The sequence below is a fragment of the Pristiophorus japonicus genome, chromosome 14 (assembly GCF_044704955.1).
Source record: "Pristiophorus japonicus isolate sPriJap1 chromosome 14, sPriJap1.hap1, whole genome shotgun sequence".
Classification (NCBI taxonomy): Eukaryota; Metazoa; Chordata; class Chondrichthyes; family Pristiophoridae; genus Pristiophorus; species Pristiophorus japonicus.
Window position 1 is genome coordinate 1226001 of NC_091990.1, and position 24013 is coordinate 1250013.

Genomic DNA, 24013 nt, shown 5'->3' on the forward strand with positions numbered 1-24013 from the left:
CCTAAAAGATATTAGTGCATTCACCTCATCGCAAAGTATTTACCGCACAGAAGCAGGCTGCTCGGCCCCAGCGCTCCGTGACGGTGGTTAGGTTCCATGCCAGCCTCCTCCGTCCCCTCTTCAATCTCACCCCATCAGCAATTCTGGAGATGTTCCTCCCTCGTGAGTTTATCCAGCCTCCGCTCGAGTTCCCTGCGCTAGTGAGCAATGCTTCCGCTCAGCTGTGCAGGCCGCTCACTGGCGTTAAGGTGATAACCGCGCGCCCGCCCACCCAAACAATAATTACAGCCAACATTGGGAGCGAGTTCCTCCCGAATTCTCTGTTGGATTTACGAGCGACTATCCTATATTTATGGCCCCTAGTTCTTTGCGGACTTTTTTTTTAACGTTTGAGTAGCAGTGTGTGTAATGTCTGTACCTGTGAGGATGCTCTCTGGTTTGTAGACCTGTCGAGCTGTGAGTGGCTTAGCCAGTCACATGATGTTCACAAGACTCAATAAAACCCCAACCAGTTGGGTTCGGGGGATCCACGATGGGGCAGGTGGTTGTGAGCCTGGTGGGTGAACTGGTAATGTATCGTGTGATTGTTAAACCTTTGTTAATAAACCAACTAGTTCTTAATAACAATGTGTTGCTATCAATTCTTAAGCAAAGGACCCATGAAGCAAATACATTACAGTGTATACCCCTCCTTTGCAAACATGACCCTCACACTGTCTGTCTCTCCATTATTTTTCAGAGAAGGGGATTGGTGGGAGGCTCGCTCGCTAACGACGGGGAAAACCGGATACGTTCCCAGTAATTATGTGGCTCCTGTCGACTCCATCCAGGCGGAAGAGTACGTTACCAAACTATGTTCTGACATTTCAGAGAATGGCCACAGCAGGTGGCAATAAAGGTTTACAACCTTGGCGCGTGGTTTGCACAGACATTTGAAGTGTGTGTTTTGTTTAATTGCGACGATCTGATGACTGACTTCTTTATCTGGTAATGGCAGTGATTCTGATCATACACCTGCCATTAAAGGTGTTTGTAGGCCAATAAATACTTGGCCACCCCGGCATCAGGAGCATTTTATATTATTATCATCGTGTCTATTTATATTCTTTGTGCAGATGGTACTTTGGTAAGATGGGTCGGAAGGATGCCGAGAGAATGTTGCTGTGCCCTGGTAACCCTCGGGGTACATTCCTGATCCGGGAAAGTGAGACAACCAAAGGTAAGTGGACCTCGTCACCAGGACTGAAGAACGTCTCGGGTCACTGGCATGTACGTCTAAACCCATGTCTGCCAAACAGCCACCTGACTCACCACCTGATTGGGCACTTGCATAGCATTTACAACAACACCACCTTGCATTTATATAGCGCCTTTAATGTAGTAAAACGTCCCAAGGCGCTTCAAAGGAGTGATTATCAAACACATTTTGACACCGAGCCGAATAAGGAGATCTTGGGGGCAGGTGACCAAAAGCTTGGTCAAAGAGGTAGGTTTTAAGGAAGAGAGAGAGGCGGAGAGATTTAGGGCCCAGGCAGCTGAAGGCACGGCCACCGATGGTGGAGCGATTATAATTAGGGATGCTCAGGAGGGCAGAATTAGAGGAACGCAGACATCTCGGGGGGGTTGTGGGGCTGGAGGAGATTACAGAGATAGGGAGGGGCGAGGCCAGGGAGGGATTTGAAAACAAGGATGAGAATTTTGAAATCGAGGCGTTGCTTAACCGGGAGCATCACTAATAATTAGAACTGAATTGGCAATCTCAGTGAAAGATCGGAATGCTTGTCTCCGAGACTGGATTGAGGGAGGTTAGTGAGAGTGCACTGTATCTGACCCTGTAATCTTTGAAGCCCGCAATGTTAATAACTGTTCCAGATGGCAGAATTCGAAAGCGCTCCCTGCCCAAGGATGGATATCTCACATCTTAATGAGCGTGGAAAAGAGTTGGAGGAGAGGGGGCTGGTAAACAAGGTTCAAGTGCCTTCGTTCAGCCTCAGAGACACTACACACAGCCCCCCTGGACAGAAGTCATTACTGGAGACTGCACGGGTTCGGAGAGAACCGATCACATGCAGAATCGTTCCTGTCACTCACACAGATCTGCAGGTTTAACACTTGAATATTGTGTCAGAATACCAATCATTCTCTTTCACCGGGGATGGCTCAGGGCAGGAAGAAATGGCTTCACGCGCAGTGTCGAACTATTGAGTGACTGCTGATCTCCCTGTGTACACAGGTGCCTACTCCTTGTCCATCCGGGATTGGGATGAGGTTAAAGGAGACCACGTGAAACATTACAAGATCCGTAAGCTGGATAGTGGTGGGTATTATATCACGACCCGGGCCCAGTTTGAGACCGTACAACAGTTGGTCCATCATTACACAGGTACGTGAAATGCGGGAATACAGCTGGATGCCATTCGCAAAAATACATGCAGCATTCGCAAGGGACCAATCTGATTATTAAAGAATAAGCTGGTGTAACTCAGTGGAACATACTTTCTTGCTCATACCATGAAAGGTCCCTTCGAAAACCAGACTAAAACATAATTATTCATTAAACACCACAGGCGAGGAATTAGTCCCGTGGGGGGCGGGGGAAACGCACAGTATCGAGGGGCGGGGGAAACGCACAGTATCGAGGGGCGGGGGAAACGCACAGTATCGAGGGGCGGGGGTAACGCACAGTATCGAGGGGCGGGGGAAACGCACAGTATCGAGTCAGCGCCCGTTTAGGCAGCTTCTGATATTCAGTCCTATTGACAGCATCGTAACTGAATATGAGACGCTGCGTATAGCGCACAGCCAATCCGATACCGCCCGTTTCCTACCACCTACCGCCCGAGACGAATTTCTCACCCAGTCTAGAATTTTAAGTAAAATTAGTTTTGAAGCCGGAACAATGTTTTTGTTTTTTATATTTACGTTCGTAACTTTCTTTGTGTCGGTAATATTTCTGTACGATTTGTGATGTGATGTTTAAAAATTCAGGTTAGATCACATCCTGATATCCTGTGTCATGCTGAGAAGGTCTGGCCAGAATTAACCCCAATAAACGGCCTAATTGTGCAGAGTTGCTGCGTTTGTGATGTGATTGAGTATTCGTGTCAGCATCTGAAGTGTTTGCAGTCAAAAGAATGTTTGGCTTGTCAGCATTTTGTTTCACATGGTTTTGTACTTCCATGGGTTCCGATTAAACAATTATTTGGTTAAATTCTAAGTATTCAATGTATCTGCCTGAGCTGATTTAGGACAGAGAGTGCTCTTAACTGTTTGTCCGAGATTGCAGGCATATTTCGCTGGTCCAGTACCTGGGACTAGTGCATCACTTTGGGCCAGCGAGCATCAGAATTAGGAGCAGGAGTCGGCCATTCGGCCCCTCGAGCCTGCTCCGCCATTCAATAAGATCACGGCTGATCTTCGACCTCAACTCCACTTTCCCGCCCGATCCCCATATCCCTTGATTCCCCCCAGAGTCCAAAACTCTATCGATCTCAGCCTTGAATATACTCAATGACTGAGCCTCCACAGCCCTCTGGGGCAGAGAATTCCAAAGATTCACAAGCCTCCGAGTGAAGAAGTTTCTCCTCATCTCAGTCCTAAATGGTCGACCCCTTATCCTGAGACTATGGCCCCTGGTTCTAGACTCCCCAGCCCGGGGAAACATCCTCTCAGCATCTACCCTGTCAATCCCCCTCAGAATCTTGTATGTTTCGATGAGATCACCTCTCATTCTTATGAACTCGAGAGTATCGGCCCAATCTACTCGAGCTCTCCTCATAGGACAACCCTCTCACCTCAGGAATCAATCTAGTGAACCTTTGTTGCACAGCCTCCAAGGCAAGTATATCCTTCCTCAGATAAGGAGACCAAAACTGTGCGCAGTACTCCGGGTGTGGTCTCACCAAGGCCCTGTACACGTACTCCAGGTGTGGTCTCACCAAGGCCCTGTACAGTTGTAGTGTAGGAAATCAGGTGGGGGCCCTTGAGACAGCCCGGACAATTTGATGTTTCATTTAAATGGAAGGAAAACCAGGTTGACTCCCTAATGGATGTTCATTCCCCCGCACTCTATCGTCTTGCAGTCACTGCAATAGCCCCAGAGTCAGGACCAGGAGAATAGACCCTTGCAAATGTAGAATCCCCACTCTGGCTAAATATCTTAAATATAGCTTTTGTATAGCGTGAGTTATTAAGTTATATTCCTACAGCTTGTTGCCTAATGTTTAGTTTTATTCAATGCACCTCCACTCTTTTTTTTAATGGAAATTAATACAATGTCTGTTAATATCCAACAAAAGATTTCTGAAAATCTAATTGTCTGCTAAAAATGGCAGTGTTTGAGCCCGAGTTAATTAACAGCAAGAAGTGTACAATGCATTATCTCCACACATGTGCGTGCATTGTGGCGCTATCTGCAAGGTTGATGCGACATTAATAGACAAAAGGCAGAATAAATTGACAACATATGCTAAGAAGATTTTAACTGTATCTTGTAACTTTCTGGAATCAGGAAATCCTCCAGTAATTGGCTTACATGAGTATTATAATGTTACTTTTTGTCCCACTTTGGGTATTGCTTTAGTATTCTTCCCACCCACCTCCATCGTCCCCAGTCCGGGGAGTAAGCAGCTGATCTGCGTCCAAAAACAGAATGGGCGGGAGAGGTGTGGGGTGACTCGCGCTCGACTTCCTTCTATAGATGGCTGGCTTCCACTTGCTGCATCCTCGAAAGGCACAAGTCCCCATCCTAACACCCGGGGGCGCTCTAAGCAGTGTCACCTAAAGAAAGACTTGCATTTATATAGCGCCTTTCATGACCACCGGACGTCTCAAAGTGCTTTACAGCCAATGAAGTACTTTTGGAGTGTGGTCACTGTTGTAATGTAGGAAACATGGCAGCCAATTTGCACACAGCAAGCTCCCACAAACAGCAATGTGACAATGACCAGATAATCTGGGTTTTTTTGTTATGTTGATTGAGGGATAAATATTGGCCCCAGGACACCGGGGATAACTCCCCTGCTCTTCTTCAAAATAGTGCCATGGGATCTTTTATGTCCACCTGAGAGAGCAGACAGGGCCTCGGTTTAACACCTCATCTGAAAGACAGCACCTCTGACAGTGCGGCGCTCCCTCAGCACTGCCCTGGAGTATCAGCCCAGATTTTTTTGTGCTCCAGTCCCTAGAGTTGGGACCTGGAACCACAACCTTCTGACTCAGCGAGAGTGCTCCCCACTGAGCCGCAACTGACACTGGATTACAATGCGATATGTTGTTGGTGAATCTCAGCATTGAATGAAGAGAGGATTGGGTCACCCTTAATATACTCAACAGGAGGAAGGCCACTGGGACATCTTGCTGTGCAGATCATCTTCTATCGCTTACAACTTTCACCAAATCGGTTATTAACTCCTCCACTGAGATAACAAAGAATATATTTGTATTTGTACACTCATATTGCAAGCAGTCATTTCTAGGCTGTTATTGAGTTAAAGCTCGTGGTTAAATGGAATTTGATTTTACAGCATATTAAGTGGAGATGCATTGAGATAATTCTCAAAGATTATAATGATTTTAAAGACCATTTCACTGCAATTTATTTCCAAACTGATAAACCGTTCTATCTGAAATATATATGTTTGCTTTCAAAAGCTGTTTAATGTATTGAGAGCATGTTGCTCTGCAGAATGGTACAGTGCTGATGTTCTCGCTGCCTGGATCTTTAATAGGCTCCGCAACTGTAAGCCTTGTAGACTCAGATATCAAAACCATTGGCGTAACCTGAAAAATATATAATGTTTCTAAAAGGTCTGCTTACGCTATTTTAAATGACTATTTTCACTGAATACTCCCAGCTTCTGTAATGTCCCTGGGATGTTTCCGTGTAGATCAATGATAAACAGAATTGGGAGTCTGTGTGTGAATCTGTGCAAGAAACTGAACTGAGTCAGATTTAACTTTCACCTTTAGAGATTCAGACACTGTAGCATCATGCATTAAATGATAGTTTTTGCTTGCTGCTGTTGTTGTGACAGTTTGGGCAATCTCAGTCTGTGCCTGTGTGTTGCTGGTGTTGCTAACATTATATTCAGACTCAATCCAGATTAAATCACCTGAAGGGGGTTTAGAAAATTCTCAGGGGCTTCACTGCCTGTGAACTCCCTCATCAATTAAAACCCACAGCCTTTCATTGTTCTGTGTGAATGTCTCCTTCCTCTCTTTCAAATGGGTGGGGAATATTGGGCAAAATCTTTCTCCCAATTGAGAAACTGAGAGTCCTTCATTAAATGTCCTGTACTCCTACCAAATTTAGAGTTTACTTGATTGAGAACATTATATATATTTTTTTTATAATTCATTCCTGGGATGTGGGTGTCGCTGGCAAGGCCGGCATTTATTGCCCATCCCTAATTGCCCCTTGAGAAGGAGGTGATGAGCCGCCTTCTTGAACCGCTGCAGTCCGTGTGGTGAAGGTGCTCCCACAGTGCTGTTAGGGAGGGGGTTCCAGGATTGTGACCCAGCGACGGTGAAGGAACGGCCGATATATTTCCAAGTCAGGATGGTGTGTGACTGGGAGGGGAACGTGGAGGTGGTGGTGTTCCCATGCACCTGCTGCCCTTGTCCTTCTAGGTGGTAGAGGTCGCGGGTTTGGGAGGTTGAATCCTTTGGATTGGTGGTAGATGCATATTTAGCCAACATTATTGAAAACTTCACATTAGAATTCACCATCCGTGCTATATAATAGAGACATTCCCGGTACTTTGGAGGAAGAGTTAGTGGATACGATCCCTTTCAGAGGCTGTATCCTGGGAATTAAAAGATAAAGTCAGGACTTGGGAGATGGAAGGCCCATGAATCCACCCGGGCAGAAATTATTGACGGAAGGCTATGGTGGCTTGAAAGGCAGAGCACAAAATGCAGAAATATTAGCTGAATGCGTATCCTTACACGTCCATAAGAGACGGTACCTTCAAAACCATCACCTGCATATTTGCACTGGACCAGCCTTTCACTCACTTTGTGGAACCTGGTGGTCTCTGTTCTAAATTAAGTTGGTACTTTTGGGAATAGGATGCTTGAACCATCTTCATAGTAGCAAGAAATCGCAGGAAAACACTGAGTAACAGCATCAGAATGTGAGAAATTGGTATATTCGAGAGTATTACAAGGAAAGGGGACCAATGTATTTTCTGCTGTTGGTGAAGGGTTGTGACTGCTGGAATTACGTGTATGTTTGGCTGTCAGGTTACTGGTGTCTTCTGACTAACTTTTTTTTTTGTCTGCTTTCTCGCTTTTCTCTCCGCCGCCTCCGCTGTGTCCCGGCTTCAGAACGAGCCGCGGGGCTGTGCTGTCGCTTGGTGGTGCCGTGCCACAAGGGGATGCCCAAGCTGGCAGACCTGTCGGTCAAAACCAAAGATGTGTGGGAAATCCCTCGGGAGTCGCTGCAGCTGATCAAGAAGCTGGGCAATGGGCAGTTTGGGGAAGTGTGGATGGGTAGGAATGTAGGGACGGAGCCCTGCCGAGTGGAGCTAGGACTTGCTGCAGTTGTGCAGTGACATGTGGTGCAGCAAATGGGCATTGGTTCCAGCAATGTCCCATTGTATAGAGGGGTTACTGAGGCCTTTATCACATGCAGTTATTGGTGACCTTGTGGCAATAACATATTCTTCTCTGAAATTTGATTAAACCTGTCAATCTGAGCATTTGGAACCATTGAAGTAATTTGGCCTGGGATGGAATCATACAAATTGCAGCCAATCACCTGTGGTGATATAACTTCTTAAATTGGAGCCATAAGAACACAAGAATTAGGAGCAGGAGCAGGCCATATGGCCCCTCGACCCTGCTCCGCCATTCAATAAGATTATGGCTGATCTTCGACCTCAACTCCACTTTCCCGCCCAATCCCCATATCCCTCGATTCCCATGGAGCGCAAAAATCTATCGATCTCAGCCTTGAATATATTCAGAGACTCAGCATCCACAGCCCTCTGGGGCAGAGAATTCCAAAGATTCACCACCCTCTGAGTGAAGAAATCCCTCCTCATCTCCGTCCTAAATGGCCGACCCCTTATCCTGAGACTGTGACCCCTGGTTCTAGACTCCCCAGCCCGGGGAAAACATCCTCTCAGCATTATCTCCTTTGCTTTACTGGCCTTCCTACAACTAGGTGCCCAGAGGTGGATAGAGAGCTTTAACTGCGGCCTCTCCAACGCCTTGTACAAATTCAACATCACTTCTTCCCTTTTGTCCAGTGTACATATTGCGAATGAGCCCATATTAGTCAAAAAAGCCAGTGGACTCTACTAATTAGCAATGTAGCTAGCCAGACTCTGAGAAGTCCATTTGGGCAGTCAGAATCCTGGCATAATCCAGTCAGCATTCATCTGCAATGGTGCATTAATTGATCATGACTTCTTCGATATAATTAGATTATTGGCGATGCAACATCATTTATTACACATTTATCAAAACATTGGAATTGTCCAATGAGCAATACTAATCAACATGTTGCTTGGTCTTCTGATTGAGCTGCTTTATTGTTCCCATTTCTGGTCCATCATAGAAATTTATGTCACAGAAGGAGGCCATTCGGCCCATCGTGTCCGTGCCGGCCGACAAAGAGCTACCCAGCCTAATCCCACTTTCCAGCTCTCGGTCCGTAGCCCTGCAGGTTACGGCACTTCAAGTGCACATCCAGGTACTTTTTAAATGTGGTGAGGGTTTCTGTCTTTCAGGCAGTGAGTTCATGAGAACATAAGAAATAGGAGCAGGAGTATAACATCTGGCCCCTCAAGCCTGCTCCGCCATTTTCATCATCATCATCGGCCATCCCTCGAAAGACTTGCTTCCAATCTAAAAGTGAGTTCTCAGGTGACTGTACAGTCCAATACGGGAATTACAGTCTCTGTCACAGGTGGGACAGACAGTGGTTGAAGGAAAGGGTGGGTGGGGAGTCTGGTTTGCCGCACGCTCCTTCCACTGCGTTCTGCATGCTCTCGGCGACGAGACTCGAGGTGCTCAGCGCCCTCCCGGATGCTCTTCCTCCACTTAGGGCAGTCTTTGGCCAGGGACTCCCAGGTGTCAGTGGGGATGTTGCACTTTATTTAAAAAGACCATGGCTGATCTGATTCTTGGGCTCAACTCCACTTCCCTGTTGGATGCTCCGAATCGAAGTACTCAAATTCAGAACATTTATGGTAAATTCTTCACGGCATTTCAGCAACATGGTGGAAAACCTTGTGCTTGCTTGGATGCTGTCTCTGTCTACAGCCGAGGCAGTACCCTGTACACTATTTAACACAAGACTCAGATGGTTCCTCTTTGTCCTAAACCCATTAGCAGTTGCAAACTGGCTCACGCTTACACTGGAGCGAGCAGACCGAGAATAATCTGTTAGCCATAGGACACCAATGGCAGCTGCAACCGTCGCAAGTCCTGTAGATACTAACGCACGTGACCTTGTTGACCTCCTACCTACATTGCATCCATTCCCTGCAGATCATACTGACGGTTTGTGTCATGTGCTAACCAAAGTGTGTCCGGGTGAGACACCACAGACACTAGGATTGGGTAGAGATGCTTGGGAGATAAATCGTCAATCTCTAAGTTTGGACAAAAAACTTGGCCAGGGATGTTTCGGAGATGTGTTTATGGGTAAGGTGAAGAATCATTTTCCTGCTATTTTCTTTAAGCAAAAACCCAGGAAGGAGGTTGGAGTTCAAAGCTGGAGCCAAGCAGCGGCCGGTGATACAATTTATAGATTACAAACAGAAACTCCTACCAAGCCGTCAGTTGTACATTAACCTGTTAAAAGTTCCCAGCCTGCTATTCCCATCATTTCGTTAATGTTGACTTTTCTGTAATAAAAAAACTGGATTAATCCTCTCCTATTTAGTATCATTTTAAAACATTTGTTCCTGGGATGTGGGCGTCGCTGGCTAGGCTGGCATTTATTGCCCGTCCCTAATTCCCCGCGAGAAGGTGGTGGTGAGCCGCCTTGAACGGCTGCAGTCCGTGTGCACGGATGTACATATGTTCATCATATAGCTCTGTGATCATTTCTTAGTGTAACAGCTCACGTTCCACGGTTTGAATTCAAATTTTAGCGCAACAACCAGTAACTTAAAGCAGCCAAAACATTTGGTCAAGTTGCTGGTCAGATTGCTGGGGCTAGATGTTGAACCAATGACCAGAGACTGAGGTCATGAGACCATTCTGAGAAGATGCACCTTAACCAACCGAATGTGACATTTATTTAGATGCTAAGGTTTCAGCATAAAATATTTAACCTTTAGCATTTATAAATATATGATATATTTGGTTCCACATGTAATATGATTGTCTTCCTCTAAAATCAATTAAAAATGGTAAATTTTAATTGTGATTTCACAAATTGCAAGTGATTCAAAAATTCTCCAAGTGTATAAACATAGAATATAGTATAATTCACAATTCATAAACTGATCTTTCATGTTTCTGTTGTTAAATGTAGTCTAAATTGGCAGGATTGTAGTTTGTCTTAATGTAAGATGCACCCCATGAATTGCGGAATGAGTTCTAGCCTCAGTGTCTCTCAGTGGGGTCGATAATATTTACAACTACAAATGGTGGGCGGGAATTATTTTTTTACATAATCTGGCAATTTGCTCCCCTCCCCCCTCCTCGAGCAATGGTGCATGCTGGGATGTGATTCCACGGGTACCTGCAGCTCTCTGCGTCCCCACCCATGTGACCACTCTTTGTAAGTGTCAGCTGACAGACTGACCATGGACAACAACAACTTGTATTTATCCAGCGCCTTTAACGTAGTAAAACGTCACAACAAAATTTGACACAGAGCCACATGAGATATTCAGGCAGCTGACCAAAAGTTTGGTCAATGAGGTAGGTTTTAAGGAGTGTCGCAAAGGAGGAGTGAGAGGCGGAGAGGTTTAGGGAGGGAGTTCCAGAGCTTGGGACCCAGGCAGCTGAAGGCACGGCCATCGATGGTGGAGCGATTAAAATCAGGGATGCGGAAGAGGACAGAATTAGAGGAGCGCATACACCTCGGAGGGTTGTAGGGCTGGAGGAGATCACAGAGGTGGAGAACATCGTGGCAGCCCAGAGCAGTCCCATCTGTACCCAGCGTTCACACACAACCTCCGGGGAGGGGGTCACTGGATAGTGATCAGGAGCAGGGAACCTGGCTGAATTTTCCCCTCCCTAGGTCTCGGGATACTGAGGCCCGAATCATTGCTTCAATTGCTCAGCATAGACGAGGAATCAAACTTAGCACACGTGGGTTTCAGCACCACGCCATATCTAATGGTACATCTATCCACCAAACTATCACGGGATGCTCGCAATCTGGACTTTCATAAACCAGTTTCACTTCTACGTGTGGGTTGGTTGAGGCTCTCAGTAAAATGAGTTGCTGTGGATTCAGCTTGTAACCACGCGGAACACGAGGAGGTGGCCCCTGTATGCAATCCAGATTGTGGTGACTTACCTGCACCCAAGAGAGGGATGTGTTTTTATTCGGTCCCTCTGAATTTGCAATGACATTGCAAGATAATGGCACTAATATGTTTTTTAAATTAACGAGGGTGGTTTTGAAGGAATTCTTTTTTTCCTGACAGTTAAGGTGAAAGTTGACTATTACATGAACTGTTTTAATTCGCAATTGCTTCAACATTACAGATTGAGCCAGGGTTAGAAACACCTTCTTAGTTTAAAACATGCAGTTTAAAAATATAACTGCATATAAATCTCTATATAGCAGAGGGAATATTTTCTTTGTTATATGTAAATCCTTAAAAGTCTGAATTTTCTCCCAACTCCCATTTTACAGTTACTGATGCAATTTCTCCGTAAGATGTTGTTTTAAAAAAAAATCTGTTACATGTAAGGATTAATGCTCCCTTCCAATTTTCTTCAAAATTATTTTTTAATAAGGTAATAATACTAACAACCATAGCAACTAAAAACAATATCTAAAGGACATACCTTGTAGGTTTTGCCAGAGCAAATTCCTTTCATTTTAAAATCTTAGGCCTCGAAATTTAGACAGCGCCTTTAACATAGTAAAACGTCCCAGGGTGCTTCACAGAAGTGTTATTAATCAAAATTTGACACCGAGCCGCATAAAGAGCATGACCAAAAGCTTGGTCAATGAGGTAGGTTTTAAGGAGGTAGGTCTTGAAGGAGGAAATAGAGGTGGACAGGTGGAGAGGTTTAGGGAGGGAGTTCCAGAACTTGGGGCCCAGGCAGCTGAAGGCACGGCCACCGATGGTTGAGCGATTATAATCAGGGATGCTCAAGAGGGCAGAATCAGAGGAGCGCAGATATCTTGAAGGCGTGTGGGGCTGGAGGAGATTACAGAGATAGGGAGGGGCGAGGCCATGGAGGGATTTGTAAACCAGGATGAGAAATTTAAAATTGAGGCATTGCCAAACCTGGAGCCAATGTAGGTCAGTGAGCACAGGGGGGGTGATGGGTGAGCGGGACTTGGTGTAAGTTAGGGCACGGGGGCAGAGTTTTGGATGACTTCTAGTTTACAGAGGGTGTATGATTGGAGGCCGGCCAGGAGAGCTTTGCAATAGTCAAGTCTAGCGGTAACAAAGGCATGGCTTAAGGAACAATCTTAACACTACCTGTCCGGCAGGAAGTTAAGATCAGTAGAGTGACATACCGTGCTGATGTCCTGCTCTGTTACCGCTGTCTGCTGTTCTGCCCAGGGTCCAAGGATACCCACCTGAGGTTCTCCTTTAAATATGCAGATCAGGCTGCGATGATGTCATCAGATTTTGACTGCAATTTTAACTGGCGGCCGAGGCAGGGCAGTCTTGTGGCTTTCCCACTGGGCGAAGGTAGTGGGAAGCTTTTTGTTAACTTTCCATGTGGAGGCTTGGAGGAGCACGAGTGAGTGAGGGAGTAGGCTTCCCTTGGCCTGGACTCACCCCCTGACCCCCAACCCCCGACCCCCAATCCCCACCGCATGCTTCCGTTCCAACCCTCCCCAAACCCTCTTTCCGTGAGTTACCCGAGTGTCAGCGACTTGGCTTAGTGCTGGCCGAGGGCCTCAAGGTCGGCCGAAATTACTCTCCACCCGCTTCGGGCAGGGAGCTGACCAGGGCCAGGCAGATAAGGACCAGGGGAGGTATCACCTGGGCCATGTGTGCTCGCCTCGCCCACCTGCTCAACTCCCACTTTGGATCAAACTTGGGCCTTTAATGTGTCTGTCTGAAATTCGTCTCTGTTATTTTAGTAGAGACTTTAACCCGTTTATTTTAAACTGTAATCCCAAAGTGTAAATTCAGGGCCTTAATCAGTTAAGGAGCAAAGGAACACGAGAAGGCCATTCAGCCCCTTGAGCCTGTTCTCAACCTTGGTGTCATATTTGACTCTGAACTGAGCTTTTGACCACATATTCGCAGCATATCCACTTCCCTAACATCGCCCGTCTCCTGCCTCAGCTCACCCGCTGCTGAAGCCTTCATCCATGCCTTTGTTACCTCTAGACTTGACTATTCCAATGCACCCCTGGCTGGCCTCCCACATTCTACCCGATGTAAACTAGAGATGATCCAAAACTCAGCTGTCCGTGTCCTAACTCGCACCCAGTCCCGCTCACCCATCACCCCCAGTGCTCGCTGACCTACATTGGCTTCCGGTTAAGCAACACCTCGATTTCAAAACTTTCATCCTTATTTTCAAACCACCCCTGTGGCCTCGCCCCTCCCTATCTCTGTAATCTCCTCCAGCCCCACAACCCCCCGAGATGTCTGCACTCCTCTAATTCTGCCCTCTTGACCATCCCTGATTATAATCGCTCCACCATCGGTGGCCGTGCCTTCTGTTGCCTGGGCCCCAAGCTCTGGAACTCCCTCCCTAAACCTCTCCGCCTCGCTACCTCTCTCTCCTCCTTTAAGATGCTCCTTAAAACCGACCTCTTTGACCCTTGCCCTAATTTCTCCTTATGTGGCTCGTTGTCAAACTTTTATCTCGTAACACTCCTGTGAAGAGCCTTGGGACGTTGCACTATGTTAAAGGCGCTATATAAATACAAGTTGTTGTTGTTCCACCATTCAATGAGAGGGTGACTGACCTGTGACCTATCTCCACGACCTGCCTTTGGCCCATATCCCTTAATACCTTGGTTTACAAAAGTGAGACAGAAACACAGGGACATGTTATTGAGTGAAATCGAACTGAGTCACATTGGACAGCACAGTAAATGTTTTCAATAGGAGAGGGTTAATGCGTTTTCCAGTTTCACATTCTCGAAGCATGACGGATCATCCCTGCACATGTATGTTCTCATGTCCCTCCATCATTTCACACTGTCCAGCGCCACCGGTCCCTTGTGGATAACTTGCTTTTGTTTACGCTCCTTTCATTGGCTGGCTTTAGGTACATGGAATGGTACCACGAAGGTGGCAGTGAAGACACTGAAACCGGGCACCATGTCACCTGAGGCCTTCCTCGAGGAGGCCCAAATAATGAAGAGACTGCGACATGACAAATTGGTCCAGCTGTACGCAGTGGTGTCCGAGGAACCCATCTACATTGTCACAGAATTCATGACTCAAGGTAAAGGTCTCCCTTCGCCCTGCTTTTTATTAATCATTCTTGTGATCTCCTATTTAAAGTATATCATGTGCAGGAAATGCTCCTCGAAATCGCCAGCAGCCTCGCCAGAGCACTGCACACTAAATTTAACATTTCACTGACATCTGATACTCTTTGCCTTGTGAATTGGTATGTCATGTATCGTGTATGTATAGAGTGAGGCAGGTTACGTTATACACTCACCATAGCAGAGAAGAAAGAAAGAAAGTGCTTTACAGCCAATGAAGTACTTTTGGAGTGTAGTCACTGTTGTAATGTGGGAAACACGGCAGCCAATTTGTGCACAGCAAGCTCCCACACACAGCAATGTGATAATGGCCAGATAATCTGTTTTAGTGATGTTGATTGAGGGATAAATATTGGCCCCAGGACACCGGGGATAACTCCCCTGCTCTTCTTCAAAATAGTGCCATGAGATCTTTTACTGTGAGAGCAGACGGGGCCTCAGTTTAACGTCTCATCCAAAAGACGGCACCTCCAACAGTGCAGCACTGGATGACAGGATAAGGCGTCTCAAAGAACAAATTGATTTATTTAACGGACTTCAGGTAGTATAAGTGAGAGCGAGGGGAGGAGTTGGCACCTAGTTGTGTCGTGTACTGTTGGTCACTCCCATTTTGTTGAGGGCTGATATATTGAGCGAGACTCTGCTCAAGTCATACTCGGCAATTCTCTAGCATGCTTTGTCACAGAGTGTAATTTATTTGCTTCATGGGTTCTTTATTTAAAAATCAGAGCAACACGTTGCTATTAAAAACGAGTTGCTTTATTAGCAAAGGTCTAACAATCACACGACACATTACCAGTTCATCCACCAGACTGCCTCATCGTGGATCCCCCGAAACCAACTGGCTGGGGTTTTATTGAGTCTTGTGAACATCACGTGACTGGCTAAGCCACTCCCAACTCAACAGCTCTCCCAGCCTGAGAGCATGCTCAGAGGTGCATATATTGCACAGAGTGAAATTAAATGACTGTTTGCCAAGAGGCATGTCACCACACAAAGAAAACAAAAGTCGGGAACCAGTAATTATTCTATAAATATAGTTCTTTTGTAATGGATCCTTTCACTGGTTCGACAGTTGCTGGAATATCCAGGCCTCCCGATAGTGCTCTTTTGTCCTTTATTACTGGACGTCACTGTCAATGTTGGACAACAGGCCAGACACACATCAGTACCAGATTTCTCAGGGCCCCAGGAGGAGGTCAGATAGGCTACAAATTGCTCCCTGGGCCAGTGTCTCATATAATTACATCAGCCAATTTTCTCCTACAAACATCACATTTAATATAATGATCCTGTATAATGCACATGGGATCAGTGTCAACAGCTGCACCTCCTGCGAGATATCCTGATTCAGTTATATTCGGCAAAACTTTTCGCTAATGGATAATGTTTTCCCGGAAACCTATTCCTGTTTATATCCAGCAGTTGCGACATTGAATTTGATCCGGACGGAATTATTATTCACCACAGAAAGATCCAACGTACTCGAACCAATACTCCAATCGATCAATGTTCAATCCCCGCAAAAATTGCCGGCTCAGTACGTGTAGCTGCGGATATTTGTAAACACTGTGGGAGCGATATTGTCTCCCACCCTGACTGGGGCCGCGACTTTTAGCGTCCGGCCTGGAAGTGTCACTCCGACGTGGAATTGGGCCGTGTGCCCCTCAAAGTAAGCGGAACGCTGTCTCCCTCGCTGTCTCCGGCGTTCCACTTTCTTTGGGGGCAGGTCCCGGGGTGTTAATGCGCTGCTGTGCCCAGCGCTATGTGGATGAGCCACGGAGTGCCTGATGTCCCTCCCCCAGCAAGGACTCTCCCGAGAGTCATTTGAATGTTGGAAACGGGAGATTCGCTTTGTAACTCTTGAGGCAGACATCGGATTTATCTTTTCAAATCCTGCAACCTTTACATTTAATTAGATTTACTTGCTGCTTACAACAATTGTTGATTAAGTACAAATCTGGTATTTTGAGAGGGTTTAAATTTAACCTGTTCAAAGGAATGTCAGCTGAGGTACAGTGGACCTTCTGACTGGGAGCGTTGGGGTGCTCAGTCTCTTGGTGTTCAATTCAGAGGCCGGGATATTCCCATCCTTTGCAAGAATAGAAAAGCAAAATGTTATTTAAATGAAGAGAGATTACAGAATGCTCCGAGGGTCCTCTTACCTGAATAACAAAAAGTTAGTATGCAGGTACAGCAAATAATCAGGAAGGCAAATGGAATGTTGGCCTTTATTGCAAGGGGGATAGAGGAGAGAAACATAATAGGTGAAGGAGTAGGCCATTCGGCCCTTCAAGCCTGCACTGCTATTCAATGAGTTCATGACTGAACATGCAACTTCAGTACCCCATTCCTGCTTTCTCGCCATACCCCTTGATCCCCCTAGTAGTAAGGACTACATCTAACTCCTTTTTGATTATATTTAGTGAATTGGTCTCAACAACTTTCTGTGGTAGAGAATTCCACTGGTTCACCACTCTCTGGGTGAAGATGTTTCTCCTCATCTCGGTCCTAAATGGCTTACCCCTTATCCTTAGACTGTGACCCCTGGTTCTGGACTTCCCCAACATTGGGAACATTCTTCCTGTCTAACCTGTCTAACCTGTCTAAACCTGTCAGAATTTTAAACGTTTCTATGAGATCCCCTTTCATTCTTCTGAACTCCAGTGAATACAAGCCAGTTGATCAAGTCTTTCTTGATATGTCAGTCCTGCCATCCCGGGAATCAGTCTGGTCAACCTTCGCTGCACTCCCTCAATAGCAAGAATGTCCTTCCTCAAGTTAGGAGACCAAAACTGTACACAATACTCCAGGTGTGGCCTCACCAAGGCCCTGTACAACTGTAGTAATACCTCCCTGCCCCTGTACTCAAATCCCCTCGCTATGAAGGCCAACATGCCATTTGCTTTCTTAACCGCCTGCTGTACCTGCATGCCAACCTTCAATGACTGATGTACCATGACACCCAGGTCTTGTTGCACCTCTCCTTTTCCTAATCTGTCACCATTCAGATAATAGTCTGTCTCTCTGTTTTTATCACCAAAGTGGATAACCTCACATTTATCCACATTATACTTCATCTGCCATGCATTTGCTCACTCACCTAACCTATCCAAGTCACTCTGCAGCCTCATAGCATCCTCCTCGCAGCTCACACTGCCACCCAACTTCGTGTCATCCACAAATTTGGAGATACTACATTTAATCCCCTCGTCTAAATCATTAATGTACAGTGTAAACAGCACAGAACCTTGCGGTACCCCACTAGTCACTGCCTGCCATTCTGAAAAGTACCCATTTACTCCTACTCTTTGCTTGCTGTCTGCGAACCAGTTCTCAATCCATGTCAGTACACTACCCCCAATCCCATGTGCTTTAACTTTGCACATTAATCTCTTGTGTGGGACCTTGTCGAAAGCCTTCTGAAAGTCCAAATACACCACATCAACTGGTTCTGCCTTGTCCACTCTACTGGAAACATCCTCAAAAAATTCCAGAAGATTTGTCAAGCATGATTTCCCTTTCACAAATCCATGCTGACTTGGACCTATCATGTCACCTCTTTCCAAATGCACTGCTATGACATCCTTAATAATTGATTCCATCATTTTACCCACTACCGATGTCAGGCTGACCGGTCTATAATTCCCTGTTTTCTCTCTCCTTCCTTTTTTTAAAAAGTGGGGTTACATTGGCTACCCTCCACTCTATAGGAACTGATCCAGAGTCTATGGAATGTTGGAAAATGACTGTCAATGCATCCGCTATTTCCAAGGCCACCTCCTTAAGTACTCTGGGATGCAGTCCATCAGGCCCTGGGGATTTATCGACCTTCAATCCCATCAATTTCCCCAACACAATTTCCCGACTAATAAGGATTTCCCTCAGTTCCTCCTTCTTACTAGACCATCTGACCCCTTTTATATCCGGAAGGTTGTTTGTGTCCTCCTCAGTGAATACCGAACCAAAGTACATGTTCAATTGGTCTGCCATTTCTTTGTTCCCCATTATGACTTCCCCTGATTCTGACTGCAGGGGACATACGTTTGTCTTTACTAACATTTTTCTCTTTACATATCTATAGAAGCTTTTGCAGTCCATCTTAATGTTCCTTGCAAGCTTCCTCTCGTACTCTATTTTCCCTGCCCTAATCAAACCCTTTGTCCTCCTCTGCTGAGTTCTAAATTTCTCCCAGTCCCCGGGTTCGCTGCTATTTCTGGCCAATTTGTATGCCACTTCCTTGGCTTTAATACTATCCTGATTTCCCTTGATAGCCACGGTTGAGCCACCTTCCCTTTTTTATTTTTATGCCAGACAGGGATGTACAATTGTTGTAGTTCATCCATGCGGTCTCTAAATGTCTGCCATTGCCCATCTACTGTCATCCCCTTAAGTATCATTCGCCAATCTATCCTAGCCAATTCACGCCTCATACCTTTAAAGTTACCCTTCTTTAAGTTCTAGACCATGGTCTCTGAATTAACTGTTTCATTCTCCATCCTAATGCAGAATTCCACCATATTATGGTCACTCTTCCCCAAGGGGCCTCGCACAACGAGATTGCTAATTAATCCTCTCTCGTTACACAACACCCAGTCTAAGATGGCCTCCCCCCTAGTTGGTTCCTTGACATATTGGTCTAGAAAAGCATCCCTTATGCACTCCAGGAAATCCTCTTCCACCGTATTGCTTCCAGTTTGGTTAGCCCAATCTATATGCATATTAAAGTCACCTATGATAACTGCTGCACCTTTATTGCATGCACCCCTAATTTCCTGTTTGATGCCCTCCCCAACATCACTACTACTGTTTGGAGGTCTGTACACAACTCCCACTAATGTTTTTTGCCCTTTGGTGTTCTGCAGCTCTACCCATATAGATTCCACATCATCCAAGCTAATGTCCTTCCTAACTATTGCATTAGTATAAAAACAGAGAAGTCCTGCTACAACTGTACAGGGTATTGGTGAGGCCACACCTGGAGTACTGCGTACAGTTTTGGTCTCTGTATTTAAGGAAGGATATACTTGCATTGGAGGCTGTTCAAAGAAGGTTCACCAGGTTGATTCCGGTGATGAAGGAGTTGTCTTATGAGGAAAGGTTGAGCAGGTTGGGCCGATACACAGTGGAGTTTAGAAGAATGAGAGGTGATCTTACTGAAATATATAAGATTCTGAGGGGGCTTGACAGGGTAGATGCTGAGAGGATGTTTCCTCTCATGGGAGAATCTAGAACTAGGGGCCATAGTTTCAGAATAAGGGGTCGCCCATTTAAGATGGAGAAAAGGAGCAATTTCTTCTCTGAGGGTCGTGAATCTTTGACATTTTCCACCCCGGTGGAGATAGGCAGATTCTTGAACTACAGGTGAGTCGAGGGTTATGGGGAGCGGGCAGGGAAGTGGGGTTGAGGTCAAGATCAGATCGGCCATCATATTGAATGGCGGAGCAGACTCAAGGGGCCAAATGGCCGACTCCTGTTCCTAATTTTTATGTTCTTAAGTATGTCTAGAAATGTGTCAGACACAAATAGGTCTGTTCAATCTGGTGGAGTCTGGTGAGGATCCTTTTCCCTGTGAGCGGCGCTTTGTTCTGCGCACCCTGATTCCATTAATGCGCGGTCCTTTTAAATATCTGCACATGCGCGGTGTTCACAACGGTAAGTGGGTGAGCGCCATGCGTGGGACCTTTTCTCATTAGCGCACGGCAGCGCAGCTTAGTGCGAATATTATTGAGGGGAGTGTTCGGTTCAAAACGATGTGTTAGAAATAAAAACCAAAAATGCTGGAAATACTCAGCGGGTCAGGCAGCATCTGCGGAGAGAGAAACAGAGTTAACGTTTCAGGTCTGTGACCCTTCCTCAGAACTGGAAAAAGATCGAGATGTAACAGGTTATAACCAGATGCAGAGGCAGGAAAAGAGTGGGGGAGAGGGAAAGAAAGATAGGGTGGGAGGCAGGAGAGATTAAATGGGAATGGCAGAATCAGCAAAAGCGACCATCTGGAAAAAATAGAGGCAGGAGTTTTGGTCTGAAATTGTTGGACTCGATGTTGAGTTCAGGAGGCTGTAAAGTGCCTCATCAAAAGATGAGGTGATGTTCCTCAAGCTTACGTTGAACTTCATAGAATCATCGAAGTTTACAGCATGGACGGAGGCCATTCGGCCCATTGTGTCCGCACTGGCCGACAAAGAGCTACCCAGCCTAATCCCACTTTCCAGCTCTCGGTCCGTAGCCCTGTAGGTTACGGCACTTCAAGTGCACATCCAGGTACTTTTTAAATGTGGTGAGGGTTTCTGCCTCTACCACCCTTTCAGGCCGTGAGTTCCAGACCTCCACCACTCTCTGGATGAAGAAATTTCTCCTCAAATCCCCTCTAAACCTTCTACCAATTACTCTAAATTTATGTCCCCTGGTTGTTAACCCCTCTGCTAAGGAAAATAGACCCTTTCCATCCACTATATCTAGGCCCCTCATATTTTATACACCTCAATTAGGTCTCCCCTCAGCCTCCTTTATTCCAAGAAAAACAAATCTAGCCTATATAATCTGTCCTCATAGCTAAAATTCTCCACTCCCGGCAACAACTTCGTAAATCTCCTCTGTACCCTCTCCAGTGCAATCACGTCCTTCCTATAATGCAGTGACCAGAACTGCATGCAGTACTCCAGCTGTGGGCTAACCAGAGTATTATACAATTTAAGCATAACCTCCCTGCTATTTTATTCCATGCCTCGGCCAATAAAGGCAAGCATTCTTCTGTCTTCTTAACCACCTTATCCACCTGGCCTGCTTTCAGGGATCTGTGGACCTGCACTCCAAGGTCCCTTTGTTCCTCGACACTTCTCAGTATCCTACCATTTAATGTGTATTCCTTTTCCTTGTTAGCCCTCCCCAAATGCATTATCTCACACTTCTCTGGATAAAATTCCATTTGCCACTGTTCTGCCCACCTGACCAGTCCATTGATACTGTCATGTATTCAACCAGCATTGTAACCCATGTATAATCTGACCGAAGTTGTACACTGTGAGAACACTGACCACTAGGTGGTGAACTTGTGGGAGACACTCCTAACCGAGACCTTCAGATATAAAAGGGGAAGCTCCACCCACTTCCATCACTTGAGTGCTATGAAATAAAGGACAGGTCACAAACTGACCTTCTCTCAAGCATGGGCCTCCTGTGCATTTATACTGTATAGTAAGGACGTATCAATAGCGACGAGAAACTGGGATTTAAACCACGCGAGCATGGCCGCTAGCAGAACAGACGAGAGGTAGTGTGTTAAGGAATGGTCGGGACAGAGATTCAACATTGTTAAAGCAGCACACAGTTCTCCAGGCAGACAAGGGCAATCGGGCATGCCCCAACATGTAGTCGAACCCAGAGGGGGAGTTCGACAGAGACAATGGCAAGCTGAACGGTGATTCACGCCATTGCAAGGGACAATGCGGCCAGTAATGGGGCCATCAACACCTGTTAATGGTGCACTCAAGGACAATAACGGGCAGTCAGGGACGATCGACTGGCAAGGGACCTTTTGTTTCAAACCGCAGCTCATGCTGGAGGCATGGAGGCACACACTCAGCCGGAGTTTGCAGAGATGAGCAAAATACCTGCAGAAATGAACGCTGGGGGAAATCGCTGGAAGCTGAAGTTCAGCGAGTTCATGTGGAGCACGTATACAGTTCATACACCAGGACGCCAACGATAATGATGAAAGTGCTCCTCAATGGCATCCCAGTATCAATGGAGCTAGACACAGGGGCCAGCCAGTCCCTGATGGGTATCAAACAGTTCGAAAAGTTGTGGGCGTCCAAGGCCAGGAGGCCAAAATTATCGCCGATTGACGCACAGCTACAGACATACACAAAGCAGATCATTCCGGTGCTAGGCAGTGCCACGGTAGTCGTGACCCACAAAGATTCGGAGAACAGGTTGCCACTCTGGATTGTCCCGGGGGACGGTCCCGCACTACTGGGGAGGAGTTGGCTTGCTGTCATGAACTGGAAATGGGGCGATGTCAATGCAATTTCCTCTGTGGAGCGAGTATCATGCTCACAGATCCTGGACAAATTTGACTCATTATTTCAACCCGGCATTGGCACTTTCATGGGAGCCAAGGTAGTGATTCACATAAACCCGGACGCCAGACCAGTACACCACAAGGCCAGAGCGGTGCCGTACGTGATGCGGGAAAAGATAAAAGGTGAATTGGACCGCCTGCTGAGGGAAGGCATCATCTCGCCAGTCGAATTCAGTGACTGGATGAGCCCGATTGTGCCGGTGCTCAAGGCGGATGGGTCGGTCAGAATATGTGACGATTACAAGGCCACCATCAATCGGGTGTCACTCCAAGACCAGTACCCGCTACCAAGAGCGGAGGACCTCTTTGCGATGCTATCCGGTGGCAAACTCTTTTCAAAATTGGACCTGACCTCAGCTTACATGACCCAGGAGCTGGCGAGTGAGTTGAAGAAGCTGACCACCATTACCACACACAAGGGGTTGTTTGAGTACAACAGATGTCCGTTCGGGATTCGCTCGGCCGCAGCGATCTTCCAACGAAATATGGAAAGCCTCCTCAAGTCGATTCCAGGGGACGGGGGTTTTTCAGGACGACATCCTCATTACGGGTTACGATACTGAAGAACACCTCCACAACCTGGAGGAGGTGCTACGCAGACTGGACCGGGTAGGTCTGCGACTGGAAAAGGCGAAGTGCGTCTTCCTCGCTCCAGAGGTAGAATTCCTGGGGATGAGGGTAGCAGCAGACGGGATCAGCCCTACTGCGTCCAAGACGGAAGCGATCCAGAGAGCACCCAGACCCCGTAACATGACGGAGCTGCGATCGTTCCTGGAGCTCCTGAACTATTTTGGTAACTTTCTTCCCAAATTGAGCACGCTGCTAGAGCCGCTACACGTGCACTTACGCAAAGGTCGTGAATGGGTCTGGGGGGACAGTCAGGAAAGGGCTTTTAATAGAGCACGCAATTTGTTATGTTCCAACAATCTGTTAACGCTATATGACCCATGTAAGAAACTTGTGTTAACGTGCGATGCGTCGTCCTATGGGGTCGGGTGTGTGTTGCAGCATGTCAATGCCAAGGGTCAGTTACAGCCGGTAGCTTATGCCTCCAGAAGTCTGTCCCAGACAGAAAGGGGCTACGGGATGGTAGAAAAGGAGGCGCTCGCATGTGTATATGCGGTAAAGAAAATGCACCAGTACCTGTTTGGCAGGAAATTTGAGCTGGAGACAGATCACAAACCCCTAACGTCCCTTTTGGCTTACAACAAGGCCATAAATGCAAACGCATCGGCCCGCATACAGAGGTGGGCACTCACGTTAGCCACCTATGACTACACAATTCGGCACAGACCGGGCACTGAAAACTG

General features: G+C 46.6%; 1 protein-coding gene across 6 annotated transcripts in view; it reads left to right on the forward strand.

Annotated features, from left to right (window-relative positions):
• The window catches only part of LOC139279671 (tyrosine-protein kinase Fyn-like), a 351315-nt gene that overhangs the window by 304735 nt on the left and 22567 nt on the right, over positions 1-24013 (forward strand). For 4 of the 6 annotated variants that reach the window (XM_070898777.1, XM_070898778.1, XM_070898775.1 and 1 more), the window contains 5 exons: positions 740-838; positions 1116-1219; positions 2234-2383; positions 7330-7494; positions 14395-14574. In XM_070898777.1, the coding sequence (XP_070754878.1) occupies positions 740-838; positions 1116-1219; positions 2234-2383; positions 7330-7494; positions 14395-14574 (698 nt within the window). Of the gene's footprint in view, positions 1-739; positions 839-1115; positions 1220-2233; positions 2384-7329; positions 7495-9501; positions 9658-14394; positions 14575-24013 lie in introns of all 6 variants that reach the window. The other 2 variants (XM_070898780.1, XM_070898776.1) reach the window with 2 other exon arrangements.